The 16,986-nt window shown below is 31.6% G+C and overlaps 2 protein-coding genes across 2 annotated transcripts; one reads left to right on the forward strand and one right to left on the reverse strand.

The window, feature by feature from the left end:
* Nucleotides 1–4,035: 4,035 nt before the first annotated feature.
* LOC125866756 (E3 ubiquitin-protein ligase AIRP2) lies at nt 4,036–6,271 on the forward strand. Its single transcript, XM_049547102.1, has 5 exons — nt 4,036–4,402; nt 4,892–5,054; nt 5,358–5,424; nt 5,536–5,767; nt 5,883–6,271. Exons 1-5 carry the CDS (start codon nt 4,314–4,316, stop codon nt 6,091–6,093), a joined length of 762 nt encoding a protein of 253 aa, XP_049403059.1. The 5' UTR covers nt 4,036–4,313; the 3' UTR covers nt 6,094–6,271.
* Nucleotides 6,272–7,235: 964 nt separating this feature from the next.
* LOC125866733 (GDSL esterase/lipase At3g48460-like) lies at nt 7,236–10,453 on the reverse strand. The gene is made up of 3 exons (XM_049547075.1): nt 9,751–10,453; nt 8,782–9,356; nt 7,236–8,016 (listed from the first exon to the last, which is right to left on the reverse strand). The coding sequence occupies exons 1-3, from the start codon at nt 10,427–10,429 to the stop codon at nt 7,510–7,512; spliced, it is 1,761 nt and encodes a 586-aa protein (XP_049403032.1). The 5' UTR covers nt 10,430–10,453; the 3' UTR covers nt 7,236–7,509.
* Nucleotides 10,454–16,986: the final 6,533 nt, after the last annotated feature.

Below are 16,986 nucleotides of genomic sequence, written 5' to 3' on the forward strand. Positions count from 1 at the left end.
TCACTCGAATCAAAAGAATAATAATTTGGACCTATACACGTCATTAAATGATATAGAAACTTTAACTACACTCATAGAATTAGATCGACTAACGTAACAAATCCAATGAAAAATTATATGCGACTAGAAAATCTTGTGGTCCTGATAGGTCTGAAAATATTTTAGAGAGGTCAGAGTAGAACTGCTCACCAATGCTATACTTCAAAGCTAAATATGTCAATACTACTATATATATAATATATATATATATCAATGTATATCATCATATACATACATAATTATACATGACTCATTTATTTAAGGGAAAATTGTATAAAATAGCAAACTATTAATTCAAATTAAATGATATAACCACAGTTTGATTTAATTGTAACCCGTAGCAAACAGTTGTCATTCGCCTCTCTCCCTAGGTTTCTCGCTCGCCAGTCTCTCCCTCACCTCTCTCGCTTTTATGCAAACACAAATATATAAAATGTATTTGTGTCTGTATAAAGCGAGAGAAAACTGTATATACAAAATACGAATACATATATTTTCGTCCTATACACTTATAATTATATAAATACAGATCTTCCCCTGCCCAATTCTCTTTTGCCTTTCTCTCTTTCTCACTTTATACAAACACAGATTATACAAATTACAATGTATAATTAGTGTTGTATAAAGCGAGAGAGAGAGAGAGAGAGATTTGATATACAAATGTTTTATTTCGATTCAATTGTATACAAATTCAAATTTTATGGAGATAAACAAACACATAAAATTGAATTGAGAGACTGCCAGCGATTTATACAACGAGATGTTGCCAACGATTTATACAAATGGCCTATCAACGAAATTATACAAATCTAAAGCTTCTGCCAGCGAGTTATACAATCTGATGCTCAATAGCAAACATAATGTTTGCTATGAAGCGTAATTATACAAACTATAGTTATAACATACAAATATGATTTTTATGTTTGTTATATGTGAAAGTTGTTCATTTAATGAGAATTGAAGGGAACAAAAGGTTATTCTTTCCATGTATGTTACTTGATGATTTTTCTATTAAGTTGCTTATTCTCCAAGTAGCAAATATTATATATATTTTAGAAGTCCTCAAGTTTATTTTAAAAGAATGTCAATGAAATTTCTTTGTCCTAAAGAGATTCCTAATAACTGTATTTTTATATTACTCTATGATTGTTGATTTTATTAGACTACATATAATTGAAAATATTGAAACTGAGAAAATTCTTCCTTGAAAGTAAAATAAATATTTTAAAATTAAATTATTACTAAATATAAAAACATATCACTTCTTTTTGAACTAATTGGAAAAAAAAATGAGTAATATAAATTAGGACGGAGGAAAATATTTTTTTAAAAAAAGATATGGATAATTCCAAGTGTCTTTTGATAAACTAAACACTATAAGGATAGTTCCAAGTGATTTTACTTATCTCTTTTAAGAAACAAACTCTTGCTTTCCACGTGGAGACTTGGTCCACCAGAAATATTATTATAATAATAACACATTATTAACAACAAAAAAAATAAAAACATCACATTATTATTACAACATATGGTCAACATAACTAGGAACGAACCAATATGGATTGTGGTGTATTAGTGAGAGTGTTTCACCTTAAATCAGAGATGTCAGGCTTGAGTTCTGGATGTGAAGAAAATCCTCTTGAAAGCGCCTCGACCTCCAAATTGGACGCGCAATCCGAATTTAATCAAACTTTTTAATGTGGACTCCGAATGAAATAAAAAAACATAAGTACGAACTCACATAGGTGTAGGATATATATGATTTGATTAAATTTCAAAGTTGCATAGGTCACATAAAATTCTTTTCATTTATTTTTTCCACTTTATATATAGATCAATTTTACATTATAATATATATATCGAGTATTGTACTTTTAAATATTACTGACGTATTTTTTTCTACTTATCCTAATATGTCATTTAGCTCATATTATTTTTATAAACGCCATTTATTTTATTTTGTTCTTAATTAAGTAATGCATGAATTATATTTTAGGATTATTTAAATTTATAAACATATTTGTTATCGTCATTTTAGGTCTACTTCATATTTTTATTTTATTCATTCATTCATCATAACTCACACCTAGAGGTGACAAACGAGAGTTCAAGTTGAATATGGACAGATTAAAATAAACTAGGTAAAAAAGTAAATAAAATATTCAACTCGTTCATATATATTTGTTAATTTTTGTTAAGATTATCCCTGAGGAATTATTGTTTTTGATATTTATGAAACATGATGTTTTTAAAATAAATCAAAATCTCATGTATTAGTACTTCTTTGAATCAGTTTCCACTAGGAGAATGACAAATTAATTAATTCAAAATATTAGTATATTTTAATTTTTAACATGTAGCACGTTAATCTTCGTTGTACCATCATTAAAAATAAAAAATATTGGTGCAAAAGAAATATGTATTTCTTGGATTACAAATATTTCTTCTTCATTTTCTTCTTTCTTTTAAACAAAGAGTATTTTATAAGTGTTTCTACGTCCTTATCTACTTTAATGAATGTACAATTAATAAATATTCATATTATATGATGAGTAATATGAATTAATCCATATTTGACTCATATTTAAAATATTTGGTTATCCAATCTATTTAAAAAATAAGTAAATTGGATAGAATAGATTTCTGTAAATTTTAACCATTTTGTCATTCCTACTCACACTAAATGATTTGTAACTAAAGTTTTACATTGATCAATGATTATAATGAGATGAATAAAATCTATCCACTTAAGGGTCTTGTTTGATAGTCAATAAAGTAGTTCTAAAATCATGAGGTCCTCATGTTCAAGCAAAAGCAAAAATACGAGGTGGTTTCTTTTCATCTGTCTAAGTCTTGATCGATAGAGTTACCTGATATATATGTATTAATGGATGGTAGCAAATATTCATAAAATTAATCAAAATGCATACAAATTGCTTGGACCAAGTTATTTACGGTGTTAGATGCACCTTCATGTATTCTTTCCGTTTCAATTTATTTGTCTTAATTTTTTTTTATCCGTTTTCAAAAGAATGTCTCTTTCTTTTTTTGGCAATTTTAATTCTAATTTTCCCATATAACATGTTTAATATCACAAGTTTAAACTATATTTTAGTACATCTAGGTAACATCTTAAGATCATAAAGTTCAAAAAAAATCTTTATTTTTTTAAAATTCCATATTAAGTCAATATTAGACAAATAAAATCCGATAAAGAGAATAATAATTTTTAAAATTACAAGTATGATTACCAATTCATCCTAGTATTTGCATTTTTTCCACATGCATCTTGTGGATTTGGGTCTTTCAACAATTAACAGCCCAACATATTTGTTTAATTATATATTAAATTGCAACAGAGAAATATAATCATAGTAGAAATGTTAGTTTGACAAAAACTTCCATCCATCAATTTTAATTTTATAATATTAACATATCAAATATAATTAAATAATTGAATATTAAATATAATATATATTCTAGAAAAATGTATTAACGAATGAGTCACATACACCAAATTTCCATATATCCAATAAGTTTAAAGAATAATGGGACAGGTAACGTAATTATATAAGTGTGAACAACTTGTACATTTAATAGCCACCAAATTAAATAATTATCATAAATATTTTGCTGGATAATGACACCTAACATTAATCATGATTATGCTTAAAATTGAAAAATAATATCACTTATTTTTCCCTTTAATTCTTATCTAATTTTGATCAACTGCTCATCTTCTTTGACTTATTGAATAAGCAAAACTTACAATGTGAATAAATCAATTTATTCGACCAAATCAATTCATAATTAATTTACTTGCCTAATTCAGCACAATTTTAATATTCTCAATAATATATATAATAAGAATTTTTTTTATTAGTTCTTAAAAGGATAATAATATAATAATTTTATATTTATGGGTTCTTGTTGAAAAAGCATAAATTTGGAGTTGTTTCAACCATTATATTTTCTTTATTACCAACAAAAACTTAGAAAGCTGTCCCATTCAAAGCCGACCCTTTTTTAGAAAAAAATAGAGTTTTTTTTTCTTAATAAAGATAGTGTTCTTGAAAAAGAGTGGAAGAGATCAAAAGGGGTTTCTTGTTTTCTTGAAAAATTGTGTTTTTTGGCACAAAAAAATGATTTTAGACATATTGGGGTTTTAGTTTTTTTTTGTGTAGAAGGAAGACTTTGCTTTTGTCAATATTTGTTTGTCCAAGAAAACATAAAAAACAGTTTTCTTGAGGGGTAAAGGCACCTCAAAGAGGGGAATGGAGATGGTGAATTACCAGGTTGGAAGGAGTTCTTATCAGGATTCCTTGAAAGTTTTGGAGGCTGATATTCAGTATGCTAATACTCTGTAAGTTTGCTTTTTCAAAGACTTGATTTTTACTTTCTGAGATAATAATTGTACTTGTTTAATTAGGGGTTTGTATTATCCTTTTTGGGTTGTTGATGCTTTAATGTGGTTCTACTTTGGTGTTGGGCTGTGCTAGCTTGCTTTTAGCTTCACTATATTTTTGTTGATATCAACTTTATTTAGGAATAAGGAAGATTAATTTCCTATTTATGTAGTTTTGTAAAAAGAATAAAGACTTCATGATTGTTAGTGTTACTTTCCCTTCGCTTTTTGGTCATGTTCTGATGTTGTAAGCCCTGATGGAAATTGGGATTTATAGTGTGCCAGTGTCTGTTTTCTCCAGCATGTCCATGCTTGCAATTTGTAGCATTTGAAGTACCCTTAGTATCAAATGATTGTGCAATTTTTCCTCGTCTTTGTGACAATGGAAGTTCTTGTTTCTGTTTAAGAATTCATTTTGTCTTATCTAATATGCTGGTTTGCTTGCAGGGCTGCTGCAATTCCAAGAGAAAAGAGTGGAGCACGTCTTCAAATGAAACTGACCTACAATGGAATGGCTCCTGTGTTTCTGTTTTTGCTCCGTTGGATAGATAGTTCCTGCACTTGTCTGCTTCCTGGATATATGAATTTCTTTCATGTCCTCATTTACAAAGTATGAATTTCTTTCTGTTGACAGACACTGAGTTTTTTGTCTTAACCCGCTCTCTCATAATTCTATTCATGTATACGGCATATGCATTAGAAGAGTCAATATGTGTGTTCCCATGTGTAAGTCAAAGGCCACTTGCCAAAAAGGAATCATGTAACTCCAGTTAGCTTCAGAATTTATTGAATATCCAGTGTTTTTCTTTCCCCTCTTTATTAGTGACAACAAAGATTGTAGTTGCACAATCTACTGTTCTGTCACTTTTACCTGCCTTTTGTCAGTTTACTAACAACGTCTCTCCTTTGGCAGGTGCGTACAGATGGGAGACCAAGAATATCTAGACATGGACGAAGAGCAACTATTAACGACTTTTATGGTTAGTCGCTCATTCTCCTTATTATGTACTAAGCATTTTACGCATTTTTAGGATTAAGTTTCTTACATTGATTGTGCTTAACTATTACTTTTAATAATGACAAAATTACAGGCGTTATACTGCCATCACTACAGCAGCTACATTCTAACTTGGTGGAGCTGGACGATTGTAAAGTTGTAAATCATGGCATAGGAAGTTCTCAAGAGAAAGTGAAAGGAGACTCCAAATTTTCCAACTTTGAAGCAGAGAGAGAAGATGAATGTGGAATATGCTTGGAGCCTTGTAACAAAATGGTCTTACCAAATTGCTGCCATGCAATGTGCATTAATTGCTATCGTGATTGGTAATATACCTACATTTTCTTAGAAATAATAAATTATGTCTGCATCCTCTCTATTCATGTCTTTCATTATTCTTAGAACTTGGCTGAGAACAATATTGCTTTCTCAACCTTTCAGGAATACAAGATCCGAATCCTGCCCCTTTTGCCGTGGTAACTTGAAGAGAGTTAAGTCAAGAGACTTATGGGTTCTCACCTGCAATGATGAAGTTGTTGATCCTGAGACTGTTTCCAAAGAGGATTTATTGCATTTCTATCTGTATGTTAACAGTCTGCCTAAGGATTCTCCTGATGCGTTGTTCTTGATGTATTATGAATACCTAATATGACATAAAACATTTGAGATAAATAGTGTACAGATAGAGAAAGAAAACCTTCAAATGTACATAATTCTGGTGGGAGAAATTCTCCTAAATTTCACAGAGAAATAACCACCTCCATGATTGTCTTTGTGGTGGTATTCATGCCAGCTTCATGATCAATATCAGATTTTTATTTCCAAAATAATGTCCCAAATCTCCTTATTTGGAATTTTGCATCATTTACATATATTATATCCAATTGATAGTGCATAGCCTTTGCTTTTGATGATGCAAACTATACATTCTTTTATTTTGCTAGAGATTTATAAGGACGTGTTATATTTTAGCAGTATAGTTAAGACAAATGATAGAGCAACATCACGATGAAGGTGGGAATGGAAGGAATTTTTTTTTTTTTGGAGAGATGATGAATTGAATTAGGGAGATTAGAGGATGAATTCCCTACTCTCTACAGTTAAGCCCCAAACAAAAATATTATGGTGGCCAACTGTTTTTTACTTTTGTCAACTCTGAATGACAGCTATAGTTCAGAAGAAACTTTAATGATTGAGAATTCCAAGATATCAGTCACCTTTATGACACTTTTGCAGCCAATTGCTGTTGATGACAACTGGGTGGACTCTCAATTTGGGGTTGCTAGCAGCAGTGTCTTCTTCTCCGTGAAAAGGTGCTACGGTATTCTTCAAAAGCTAGTGCAATTGCTAAAACAATTGGCTCTGGAAGATGATGATATGGAGGACAAAAGCACCACCAAAGTAGCCTAAAGGTGGATTGCTACCCAGGTAATGTCTTACTTGAGACAAGTGCAGTGAAGAAAATTCTCTGTTTTTCTTGTGTGAGAACTCACAAGAATCTATCAACCGTCTCTTGCTTCAATGCTACTGTACCCGACAGATAATGGACATTATATACAACATTCTTGGTGTTGACTGGGTGATGCCACAGAATAGCAAGTGCTGATTATCAGATTGGCAAAGATAGAATTGGCAAAAAACTAAGGAGGAATGAAAGATGTTTTGATGGGGAAAGCAGCATTTTGTATTTATTTTTTGCAAAGTACAAATATATACAAGAGTTGCAATTTTGGTGTAGGAGGAGTTAGCTGGAGTGTCCAGCCAATTTACAGGTAAAACCACTAAGAGCTGTGGAAAGTCTCAACAAAGGAAGAGTATCCTTCCAGTCCATTGAATTACCACATAAATAGATTCATACATGACAATACATGTGCGTTCACAATGCAGCTTGGTGAAAATATTTGTTGTACTCCACAAAGGTTGTCTATCTATTATTGATAAAGGAGGTACTCTTGCTTACTCTAAAGTTTTTCATTCTGACAATGGAAGAAACATTCCTATTATTATCTCGCTCTCTTGATTGGTCTTTCCGGAGCGGTATTATTTACTAGGCTACATTGAGTCCAATCTACATGCCACTCTTACTCTTGACCAGCTCACTAAAAGATGGTTGACAGAAGCCTTGATTGAGGAAAAGATCAGTGACTTTCCGATTCATCGCTTCTGTAAGATGGATACCATCCCAGCTGATGAATTTGCTTGGATCATTACATTTAACGGTTCCAGGTGAACCACACGGCGAATGCAGGTTGAAGTTCAATGGTCCGCCTACAGCTCCACAGCAAGGTTTGAAAGCTTCCTCAAATTGGTACTTTTTTAGGTTCATCTTTATTGTTAGATATGCATTCCAGTAGTCAGCATATAAGATATGACAATTAGGATATAAACTACGGAATATTTCCAATTTTTTTTGAAGGATCTGGTTGTGCAACATTACTGCTGCGTTGACAGCTGCTGCACATCCCATATGATCAAGAGCAGCTTTCAGTGGACACAATGAGATATGTAATGGAAGGCATCCTATTGGTGGTAACCCTTGAACTACGATGTACTTCGCTCCGCTTTGCAGTGTTGCCTATACATATAACACCATCTACTTAGTATTGCTGTGATGTCAAATACCTGTGATACTAAATAGTCTGTTTGGCCAAACTTCTAGGAAACTACAAGTGTTTAATCATATAATAAAAGAAGAGAGCTTACTTTGGAACATTAAAGTGTTTGGCCAAGATTTTGTCAAAAATAAGTGTTTTTGACTAGTAGTAGAAACTGTTTTTCTGTTGCAAGGGAAAAAACCGGGAAAAGTAGCTTCTTCGTAAGAGTAGAAGCAAACGTTTTTAATTTTTTTTCGGGACAAAAATATCCTAACCAAAAAATTTGTCAAACTATCCCCACAGTACTCACATAAACTTAGCTCATGCATTTTCAACAATACATATATATGTCCAAAGTACCATAAACTTGTTCCCTCTCTGTGTGATTTTAGTTTTAACATTTTAATGAGATGAAATTGAAGATTTTAATTAAGGTCTCTCATAAATAAATACTGCAAATCATTTTAAATTCTTTCATATCTTTCTTTGTAATTGGACACTCAAAAACATTTTTGAAAAGATTGGTCGAATACTAATTGTTTCTATAAATACTAACAGAAGTGCATTTCAAATGATTTGGCAAAGATAAACTGTTACTATCCAAAAATACCTTTTCTAAAACTTCATTTGACACAAAATACTTATCAACGTAAGCTGATCTTGGAAGCTTGACCAAAGAGGTTTTAATACTAATATTACTATGTCAGCTTTTATGGAGACAATTAAGTTACAGTTCATGTGCATACCTCGATAAGTCTGCTAACTTGAAAGACGGACTGCTGTGTGAGCCAATGTGAAGTTAGAGAGGACCCTTGTATACGAGCATAGTCACTGACACCAACAGAGCCTATCCAGAAGAGTGCATTCTCCATTTCAGCCTGACAGTTTTTACCATTTTTATCTGTACATCCCATCTGCTGTTTGAACTTAAAGAACCAATCAATCTGAGTTTGAAAGTTCATTGGTAATCCTTTCCAGAATGGGTTAGTAAGTTTCTTGGTTGAAAAATCCTCTTTAGAGAGAATTGTTGATCCGGCTATTGCAAAGTTGGCCCCAGCTTGGAAATTTGCGGAGGTATTTTGAAAGGGTGGCAAATGTGGTAACTTAAGAGCATCACATAGAAAATCTACCATTAAATGTCCATCACATAAATTATTGTTTGATTTTGCTGAACCACTTGATGTGTGACCATCCAGTAAATTAGCATTTCCTGTATCAGTGTAGGAGTCTCCAAAAGCGTAGACCTTGTGGAAGCATCCTACAAAGTTATTATGCCTGGTTGAAGTGTCTTGGCTATTGTTATTAGCAGGGGAAGAGTTGCCTGTTACGAAAATAATAAATGAGGAAGTTAGAAAAAGAAAATCTTTGAGGAGTGAAAACAACTTCCTTAAAGAGATATTGTCTGTATACTGTTTTTGGGAATATACAGACTAGTCCCTTCATGATACAACAAAGCCTACAAATTAATTTGGCCACTATTCAGAGGAGGCATGTATTTACATGGTCAAGCAATGATATATACAATTAAGAGGTAAGATAATTGTGAAGGAAATGACTTTGCCTTCTGACTATTTTCCATCATACCAAACACCCTCAATATATAAAGCTTTCAAATTCATATTTGCCTTTTGATGTGGTTCAATCTCACGTCACATATATTGTAAACTATCTAACGTGATCAGGGAAAGAATTACCAGGTGCGGGGGAAGAATTACCAGGCTTTGCAGGAACTTCCTGGTTGTTGTTCTGTGCGGGGGAAGGATTAGCCGGCTTGGCAGGAACTTCCTGGTTGTTGTTATTTGCAGGGGTAGGATTAGCCGGCTTAGCAGGAACTTCCTGGTTGTTGTTATTTGCAGGGGTAGGATTAGCCGGCTTGGCAGGAACTTCCTGGTTGTTGTTATGTTCAGGGGAAGGATTAGCCGGCTTCGCAGGAACTTCTTGGTTGTTGTTATTTTCAGGGGTAGGATTAGCCGGCTTGGCAGGAACTTCCTGGTTGTTGTTATTTGCAGGGGTAGGATTAGCCGGCTTGGCAGGAACTTCCTGCTGGTTGTTGTTATTTGCAGGGGTAGGATTAGCCGGCTTGGCAGGAACTTCCTGGTTGTTGTTATTTGCAGGGGAAGGATTAGCCGGCTTGGCAGGAACTTCCTGCTGGTTGTTGTTATTTACAGGGGTAGGATTAGCCGGCTTGGTGGGAATATTTTCATGGCTATTGTCATGAGCAGGGGAAGACTGACCGGGCTTGGCGGGAATATTTTCATGGCTATTGTTATGAGCAGAGGAACAATCACAATGGGGAGTTTCAGGGCTCTTTAAATGAGCATATGAAAATGAGAAATATAGGCAGAAACAGAAGAAAAAGGTAAGAGGAAAATGTGGAAAGAACATATTGGACATAGTTGAAATTTGTAGTACTAAGTTTATATTTATGTTTTTTTTCTCTTTTTTTTTGGTATTTTTTTGTACTAAGTTTATGTTATTCAAAGGTGGTCTGCTAAGTAAGATATGTTGCAAGAGAGGCTATTTATAGAATTCAGTTTCATTCTGTTGGAGTTGAGAGGATAATTTTGTAGTCTCCTTTGTTTTAGGTAAGTAATCACAGGTATTCATTGTTTGAGGCACTAGATACCAACAGTCCACAACAAAATGTTTTACTGAGTTAAACTAGGATCTCAGTCACAATTTTATTATCATCAATTTTCCTGACCATAAGTAGGTGAATAACCGAAAGATAAATAGCGATTGATGAAAATTGGGTGTAAGAAATTACACAAACGAAGTGAAAGTTCAGGTCCACTTGTACTTTATAAGATAATTTTTTAAAGTATATTATGTTTGCCAAAATTGTGGCATGTATAATTTGAATAAATGGCTCCTGATTAATTAAATTGAGGATATTCGGAAAAAACATAAGATAGAAGAAGATTCATAGATCACACTTTAAAATAAAATAAAATATCTTACATATATGACTTTCAAATAATTTGACTTTTATTAAGAAATCAAGCTCAAAATAACAATATTAAATAATGATAATATTAGAGATAAAATAGGATAACTATTTTCTTTGGCCAAATACAATATACAAGCCTTTGAACTTGGTCTTGGTTTTTAATTTTACACTCTAACTCAAGTTCGTTCTATTTACATAGAGTGGGAAACCTAAACGATAGTTAAAAACTAAATGTTGACTAAAATAGCGAGTTGAAATAAAGTTTCTAATTTCTACGTATTAGTGCGTTATATTACTTTCATAAATTGTTAACATGAATACAGTTGAAGAAGATAGGGATCTATTTAAATAATTGCTAAGGAACACTCTATTGAGAGATATTTTGAGAGAAAAACTGAACGAAAATGAGAAAATAATCAACCATTTGAGATTGATTTGTGGTCACTTGTTCTTATTTATATTTTGCAAATATTGTATAATTTGTTGGGTTTACTCGATTTTATGTAAAAAAAAAAAAGAATTATTTGTTGTTGCATTTTTTAATATTAGATATTAAATCAAGTAATATACAGTTTTATAAAATAAAAAAAATATTATTAAGATAATTTTTAATTAAATAATTATACCTAAAAGATTAGTATAAAATTTTGTGAATGATAGATAATTTTTCAGCTCATCTAACTTAATAAAAGTATTAAAATCATATAAAATGTAAACTAAGAAAGTTGGCTCCATGTAATAGGTAGAAATTAGGGAAACGCAAAAAATGATTTCTTTCTGTCTTCATGAGTTATTGTATATATGATGAAAGTATTAAATAACAAAAGAAAAAGAATAGGATGTACATAAAATAATAAAATTCAAATCTTCAGAAAACGATCGAAAGGAAAAAATGGCACCATCAAATGATAATATATCGTTGCAAGAAATACTTTGTAACATTTACTACAACTGATTTAAAATAAGTTAATTTTTAGTACTTTTTAAAATTCAATATAAATGATTTTTTCAAAGCCCAAAGAGGTTATTAATTAATAATTTTTGTGGATTATAACTAATTTTATGACTAGCCCCTTAAATCATGTTGAATAGAATATCCTTTCTTATGAAATCACACTGAGAAGAATATACCCCCAACCCCAACCCTTATAAAATCATGCAATCTTAAGTATACTTTCTTTTTTTGGTTTTCCATCTGGTGTCCGGAATCCATATCGAAGTTCCGATTAAATTTGGATCGCACACTGCAGGACCCATTCGGGGATAACGCTCCCAATAGGATTTTCTTCATACCCAGGGCTCGAACCCAAAACTTCTGATTAAAGGTGAAACACTCCCACCATTGCACCAAAATCATCTTAAGTATACTTCAAATTAATGGTAACGTAATAATAGGGAGCAAAACCAAATGTCAGATCACATGCTTATGTGTAATATTAATATGTTGAACATTGATTTAAATTTGTCAGATTTTTCATTTAGACACTTAGATTAAGTCATGTTTCGATTGAACATCGTAATTTCTAACAAAGTGTTCCAATTAAACACTTTCAATTCAAATTTTGAAAAAAAAATTGCACGTATTTTCGTTCGAATTTTAGATAGTTAAGTTTATTAAACACATAAATATGTCATCTTCTATAATTAAACACATCAAACCCAAGTAAAAATATTTGAGATTTTACAACTTATTGAGACTAATGCATATAAGTTATAACTTAAGAAAATGCATATATGTGATTAACTATGTAATAAATGAATGAGAACATAATCATACAAGAAAAAAAGCAAAACATGTACTCAACTATAAAAGGAAAGAAAGGAAACAAAGCAAAGGGAGATTGATACTCTACCATACTACAAGCAAGAAGAAATTGTTATGCAATCTGTATTTAAAAGAAAGCATCTTCTTTTTCTCTCGATCGATCGTTTTCTAAAGCTGAAGCGAGCGACAGCGATGGCGTGAGGGGTCCCTCTTTCCAACCCTTGTAATAACTAGTAGAAGTGTTTTTTTATTTAATTACTTTTTAAAAAAATTATTTTCACTACCAATGAGGGAGAAATGTTTTTTTCTTACTAAATCATAAGAGAACCTTTCAAATTCCTCTTTTCATCTTCCCTTTATTTCCCGAGAAAAGACATAAAGTGACACCTGAAATTGTCCCGAATTTTCAAAAAGACACATAAACTACGCAAGCGTCCTATTACCCCCCTAAGCAATCCTGAACTGATATTATTACATCATTTTTTGTCCACCTGGCATGGAGAGTGTATGCACTCTCTTAAAGAGCGTGAATAAACTAAAAAAACGAATATAATTTTATTTTTACAAAAAATTTGCTATAAAATATATGTTCTTGTTTTTCTTATTATTTTAACTTTTTCTCCTTATTATTTTTTCCTTTTTCTTTCTTTCTTCTTCAAAAATTCATTGTCATCTTCATTGTAGCTTCTCACTTTCAATGTCACTTTTTACCACAACTCCACCTCCCTTTTTTACTACTATTAATTTAACTCTCTTCAATTTTAAAATTATATTTAAAGATTTTATTACATTTCGAACAATTTGATAAACCCATTAAATTTCAAGATGATTAGTAGGTATTATTTATATTTTTTTTAATCCAAATTTCAATTAAACTTTTTCAATTTTCGGGGAATTCTGATTCTTTCAAAATTATCATTTCTAGTTTTGAAGTTATATGAAAATGAGATAAATTAATTGATGATACCTTCAAAAATTTGATTATTCTTAGAAAAATAATTAGTTTTGTTATCAATAACACAAATTCTAGAAATAGTATAATTTTGAAAAGAAAGGAATTTGATCGAAGAAGAAGAAGAAAAATAAAATAAAAAATAGAGGGGCTCAACTTGACATGGGGGTGGGGTGAGGTGAGGCTGGGAGGTGAAGCAGAAGAAAGAAAGAAAGAAATGGAGGGAGGGGTAGCTTGAAAGTAGGGGTGGAAGATGAAGTAAAATTTAAAATGAAATTAAAATAAGTCAAAAAGTAAGAGAGAGAAATAATATTAAAACTTAAAATGAAAAAAATATATATTTCAAATTAAATTAACACGTGTCACACAATGATTGGTGTGTGATAACACTTGCCATTTAAAATCTAGAATTGATAGAAAAATGATGTAATAATATATTATCGAAATTGTTTAGGGGGTAATAGGACGTCTACATAGTTAATGTGTCTTTTTGAAAATTTGAGACAACTTTAGATGCCACTTTATATCTTTTCTCTTATTTTCCATTAATTCTTACTATATACCCAACATAAACTTGAATACAAGATTTAAAAAAGTATGCTTCGCTCTTTTATCTTGTAGCAAATATATAATCACTATAATTTACTAGTGAGTACGAAAGAAAAGGAGAGATTACTAAGAGTTTTACAAGTAAATGTGATCATAGAAGAAATTTGGAACTACTCAAACTAGAATACACAACAAAATTTGTACTCTCAAATTCACTCAAAAGCTCTAAAGAAAACTCTTTGTAATCCCAATAGGACTTATGGACTAATCTTGAATGTGTACTGAAAGACGCTCACAATTTGAAGTATTTTATTTACTCTAAGGCTGCATAAATGTAGCGGGACTTGAAATAACATTATTGATGATGTTAGATAAAGGACATAATTAGGTATGTGTCTTGATCAGTGGCGGACCTAAAATTTTATTAAAGTGGGTTCAAGTTACAAATAACCATGGTGATAGTCAATAATAAGGATAATGCACAAGTATTTCTAGACTATGAGCAAAATCTCTAAGACACACTTTAACTAAACTAAGGTCCTATTATCTTCATGAACTCATTTTTTTTGTAATTTATACACCTTTTGACTTACGTGGTACAATGCGTGACTCCACGTAGTTGAGACACATGAGAGATGTTTGGATGCCACGTAAGCCAAAAAGGTGTACAAAATTACAAAAAAATTGAGTTCGGAGGTAATAAGACCTTAGTTTAGTAATGTCACGACCTGAGCCTACACCCTGGACGTGACCGGCACTCGAGAACCATTGTTGCCCTCTAAGCGAGCCCTTATCCTGGCTGACTACAAGCGGACGACCAACTCAAGCATACATAAGCATCAAATTGGAAGAAACATTTTAAAAAATTAGTTTACTGAATCTCAAAACTTTGCTAAATATACTGAGTATTACAGTTTAAATAAAACATCTGAAAATTGAAAGACTCTCCAAAATTGTCTTTCTATGAAGCCTCTACTGTATAAAGATGGGTGTCGGGACTAGACCCGCGACTCTTAAAAAATTGTTACTAATAACTCACAAAACTGGAGTCCTCCGGAAGCAAGGTTTTACTCAAAAGTTGACGAGCGGATGAAGTGATCTCAACAGACTCTTGTTGAGGATCCTAAAATCCTATATCTATATCATTAAAAGATGCAGGTCGAATGACATTAGTACATTGAATGTATGAGTATGTACATAAATGAATAACAAATAACTGAATGAAAGGACTGTAGTAGATATGGATATATACTCAACTGAATGTAAAGAACTAAAGACGTGAAATCATTAAAACTTTACAAAATACTTACTCATCTCTGAACTCAACATATTAAGTGATATAATAAAAATACACTTTTAACTCATTCTCTAACCGACAACCATCACTATGAGCTATGTGATGATACAACATCTCGCCCACGCTGCCAAAACTGTCATATACCTTGTCGGGGTATAGAACACCTCAACTAAGTGGATCCACTAAGCTCTGCCTGAATACACTTAGGATTCATCTAAAAAATATAATCTTGTACCCATGTTGGCATACATGGTTTATGAGGAATGTGAGTTGTCTTAACTCATCCCCATAGCGATGCTCAATACTACTCCCAATAATATATATTCATGCTCAATGTTTAAAAACATACTCTTCCTCTGGTTTGAGATAATTGCTCAAGCTATTCTCTTAAAAGAGGTAACTGCTCTTGAAATATCTTTGAACTCATAACTCATTTAGAAATCAAAATTTCTCTTTTATTAATGTAAAAACTGATGCTTTTGGGAATACTTAGTTCCCTTATACTCTTACTCAATTCATACTTGAAAATTCTTTCTAAAAAATATATCAAAATCATATTGTGATATGATCATTAATGACTCGGGAAGTCATACTGCATAAACATTGATGGCATAACTAGAAATCATACTACTTAAACATTGATGGCATAACTAGATATCATACTACTTAAACATTGATGGCATACTCGATTGTCATACTAATAATGTTTTAGAAACTCTTTCTCAAAACTCATTTTTACTTTCTCAAAAACTCAGTTTAAAACTCAAGTGTTTGCTTTAAAAAGATTCTCAAGATTTATAACTCAATTCATAGGATTCATGCAGGATTATGGACATGAATGACTCAACTCAGGGATAGCAATATGGAAACTTGGTACTCAAAATTCAACGATACTACTCATATAAAAAATATTCACTTCATAGGGTTCATGCTGAAATATAGACATGAACGAATCAACTCAAGAATCTTAATGCATAACATATATCAATTCAATAATTAGGAAATATAATTTCAAAAAGAAATAGGAACTCAAGAACTCAAAATCAACTTAACTCAAGAATACTCAAATCTAGGGATAAAATTCTAGATTACTCTTTTATTGATTTGAAAGTAGATGTAGGGCGTGAGGACGAACTAATCCAATACTATGATAGCCTTACATACCTGAAAGAACAAGGTTCTTGAAGAAGAACTTGATTAGAAGCCTTGAAACCCTAGCTTGAAGGGGAAAAATCAAGAAAACCTTTCTTGAGATTTCTTGAAGTAGTTTCTTGAAACTCTATGGCCAAGAATTAGGATTCTCATTAATGATTCACAATTCTATGAATAAAAATGAGTTGGAAAGAATGAAATTCTTGAAAAAAGAACTAACTTGAAGAAAAATCTTGAAAAAGATTGAAAGAATCTTGAATGAAGTTTTCTACTTTGATTTTTCCTT

This window comes from Solanum stenotomum, chromosome 6 (assembly GCF_019186545.1).
Source record: "Solanum stenotomum isolate F172 chromosome 6, ASM1918654v1, whole genome shotgun sequence".
In the NCBI taxonomy this organism is placed as follows: Eukaryota; Viridiplantae; Streptophyta; class Magnoliopsida; order Solanales; family Solanaceae; genus Solanum; species Solanum stenotomum.

Bases quoted from the DNA above. Each gene is read 5' to 3' on its own strand.
- LOC125866733 (XM_049547075.1), bottom strand. From the start codon at position 10,429: ATGTCCAATATGTTCTTTCCACATTTTCCTCTTACCTTTTTCTTCTGT. The intron at 9,357-9,750 runs GTAATTCTTCCC...TTTTCGTAACAG, and splicing joins GGAAGTTCCTGCAAAGCCTG to GCAACTCTTCCCCTGCTAAT. The intron at 8,017-8,781 runs GTATGCACATGA...TTATATGTATAG, and splicing joins AAGTTAGCAGACTTATCGAG to GCAACACTGCAAAGCGGAGC.
- LOC125866756 (XM_049547102.1), top strand. From the start codon at position 4,314: ATGGAGATGGTGAATTACCAGGTTGGAAGGAGTTCTTATCAGGATTCC. The intron at 5,055-5,357 runs GTATGAATTTCT...CTCCTTTGGCAG, and splicing joins TTCATGTCCTCATTTACAAA to GTGCGTACAGATGGGAGACC. The intron at 5,768-5,882 runs GTAATATACCTA...TCAACCTTTCAG, and splicing joins ATTAATTGCTATCGTGATTG to GAATACAAGATCCGAATCCT.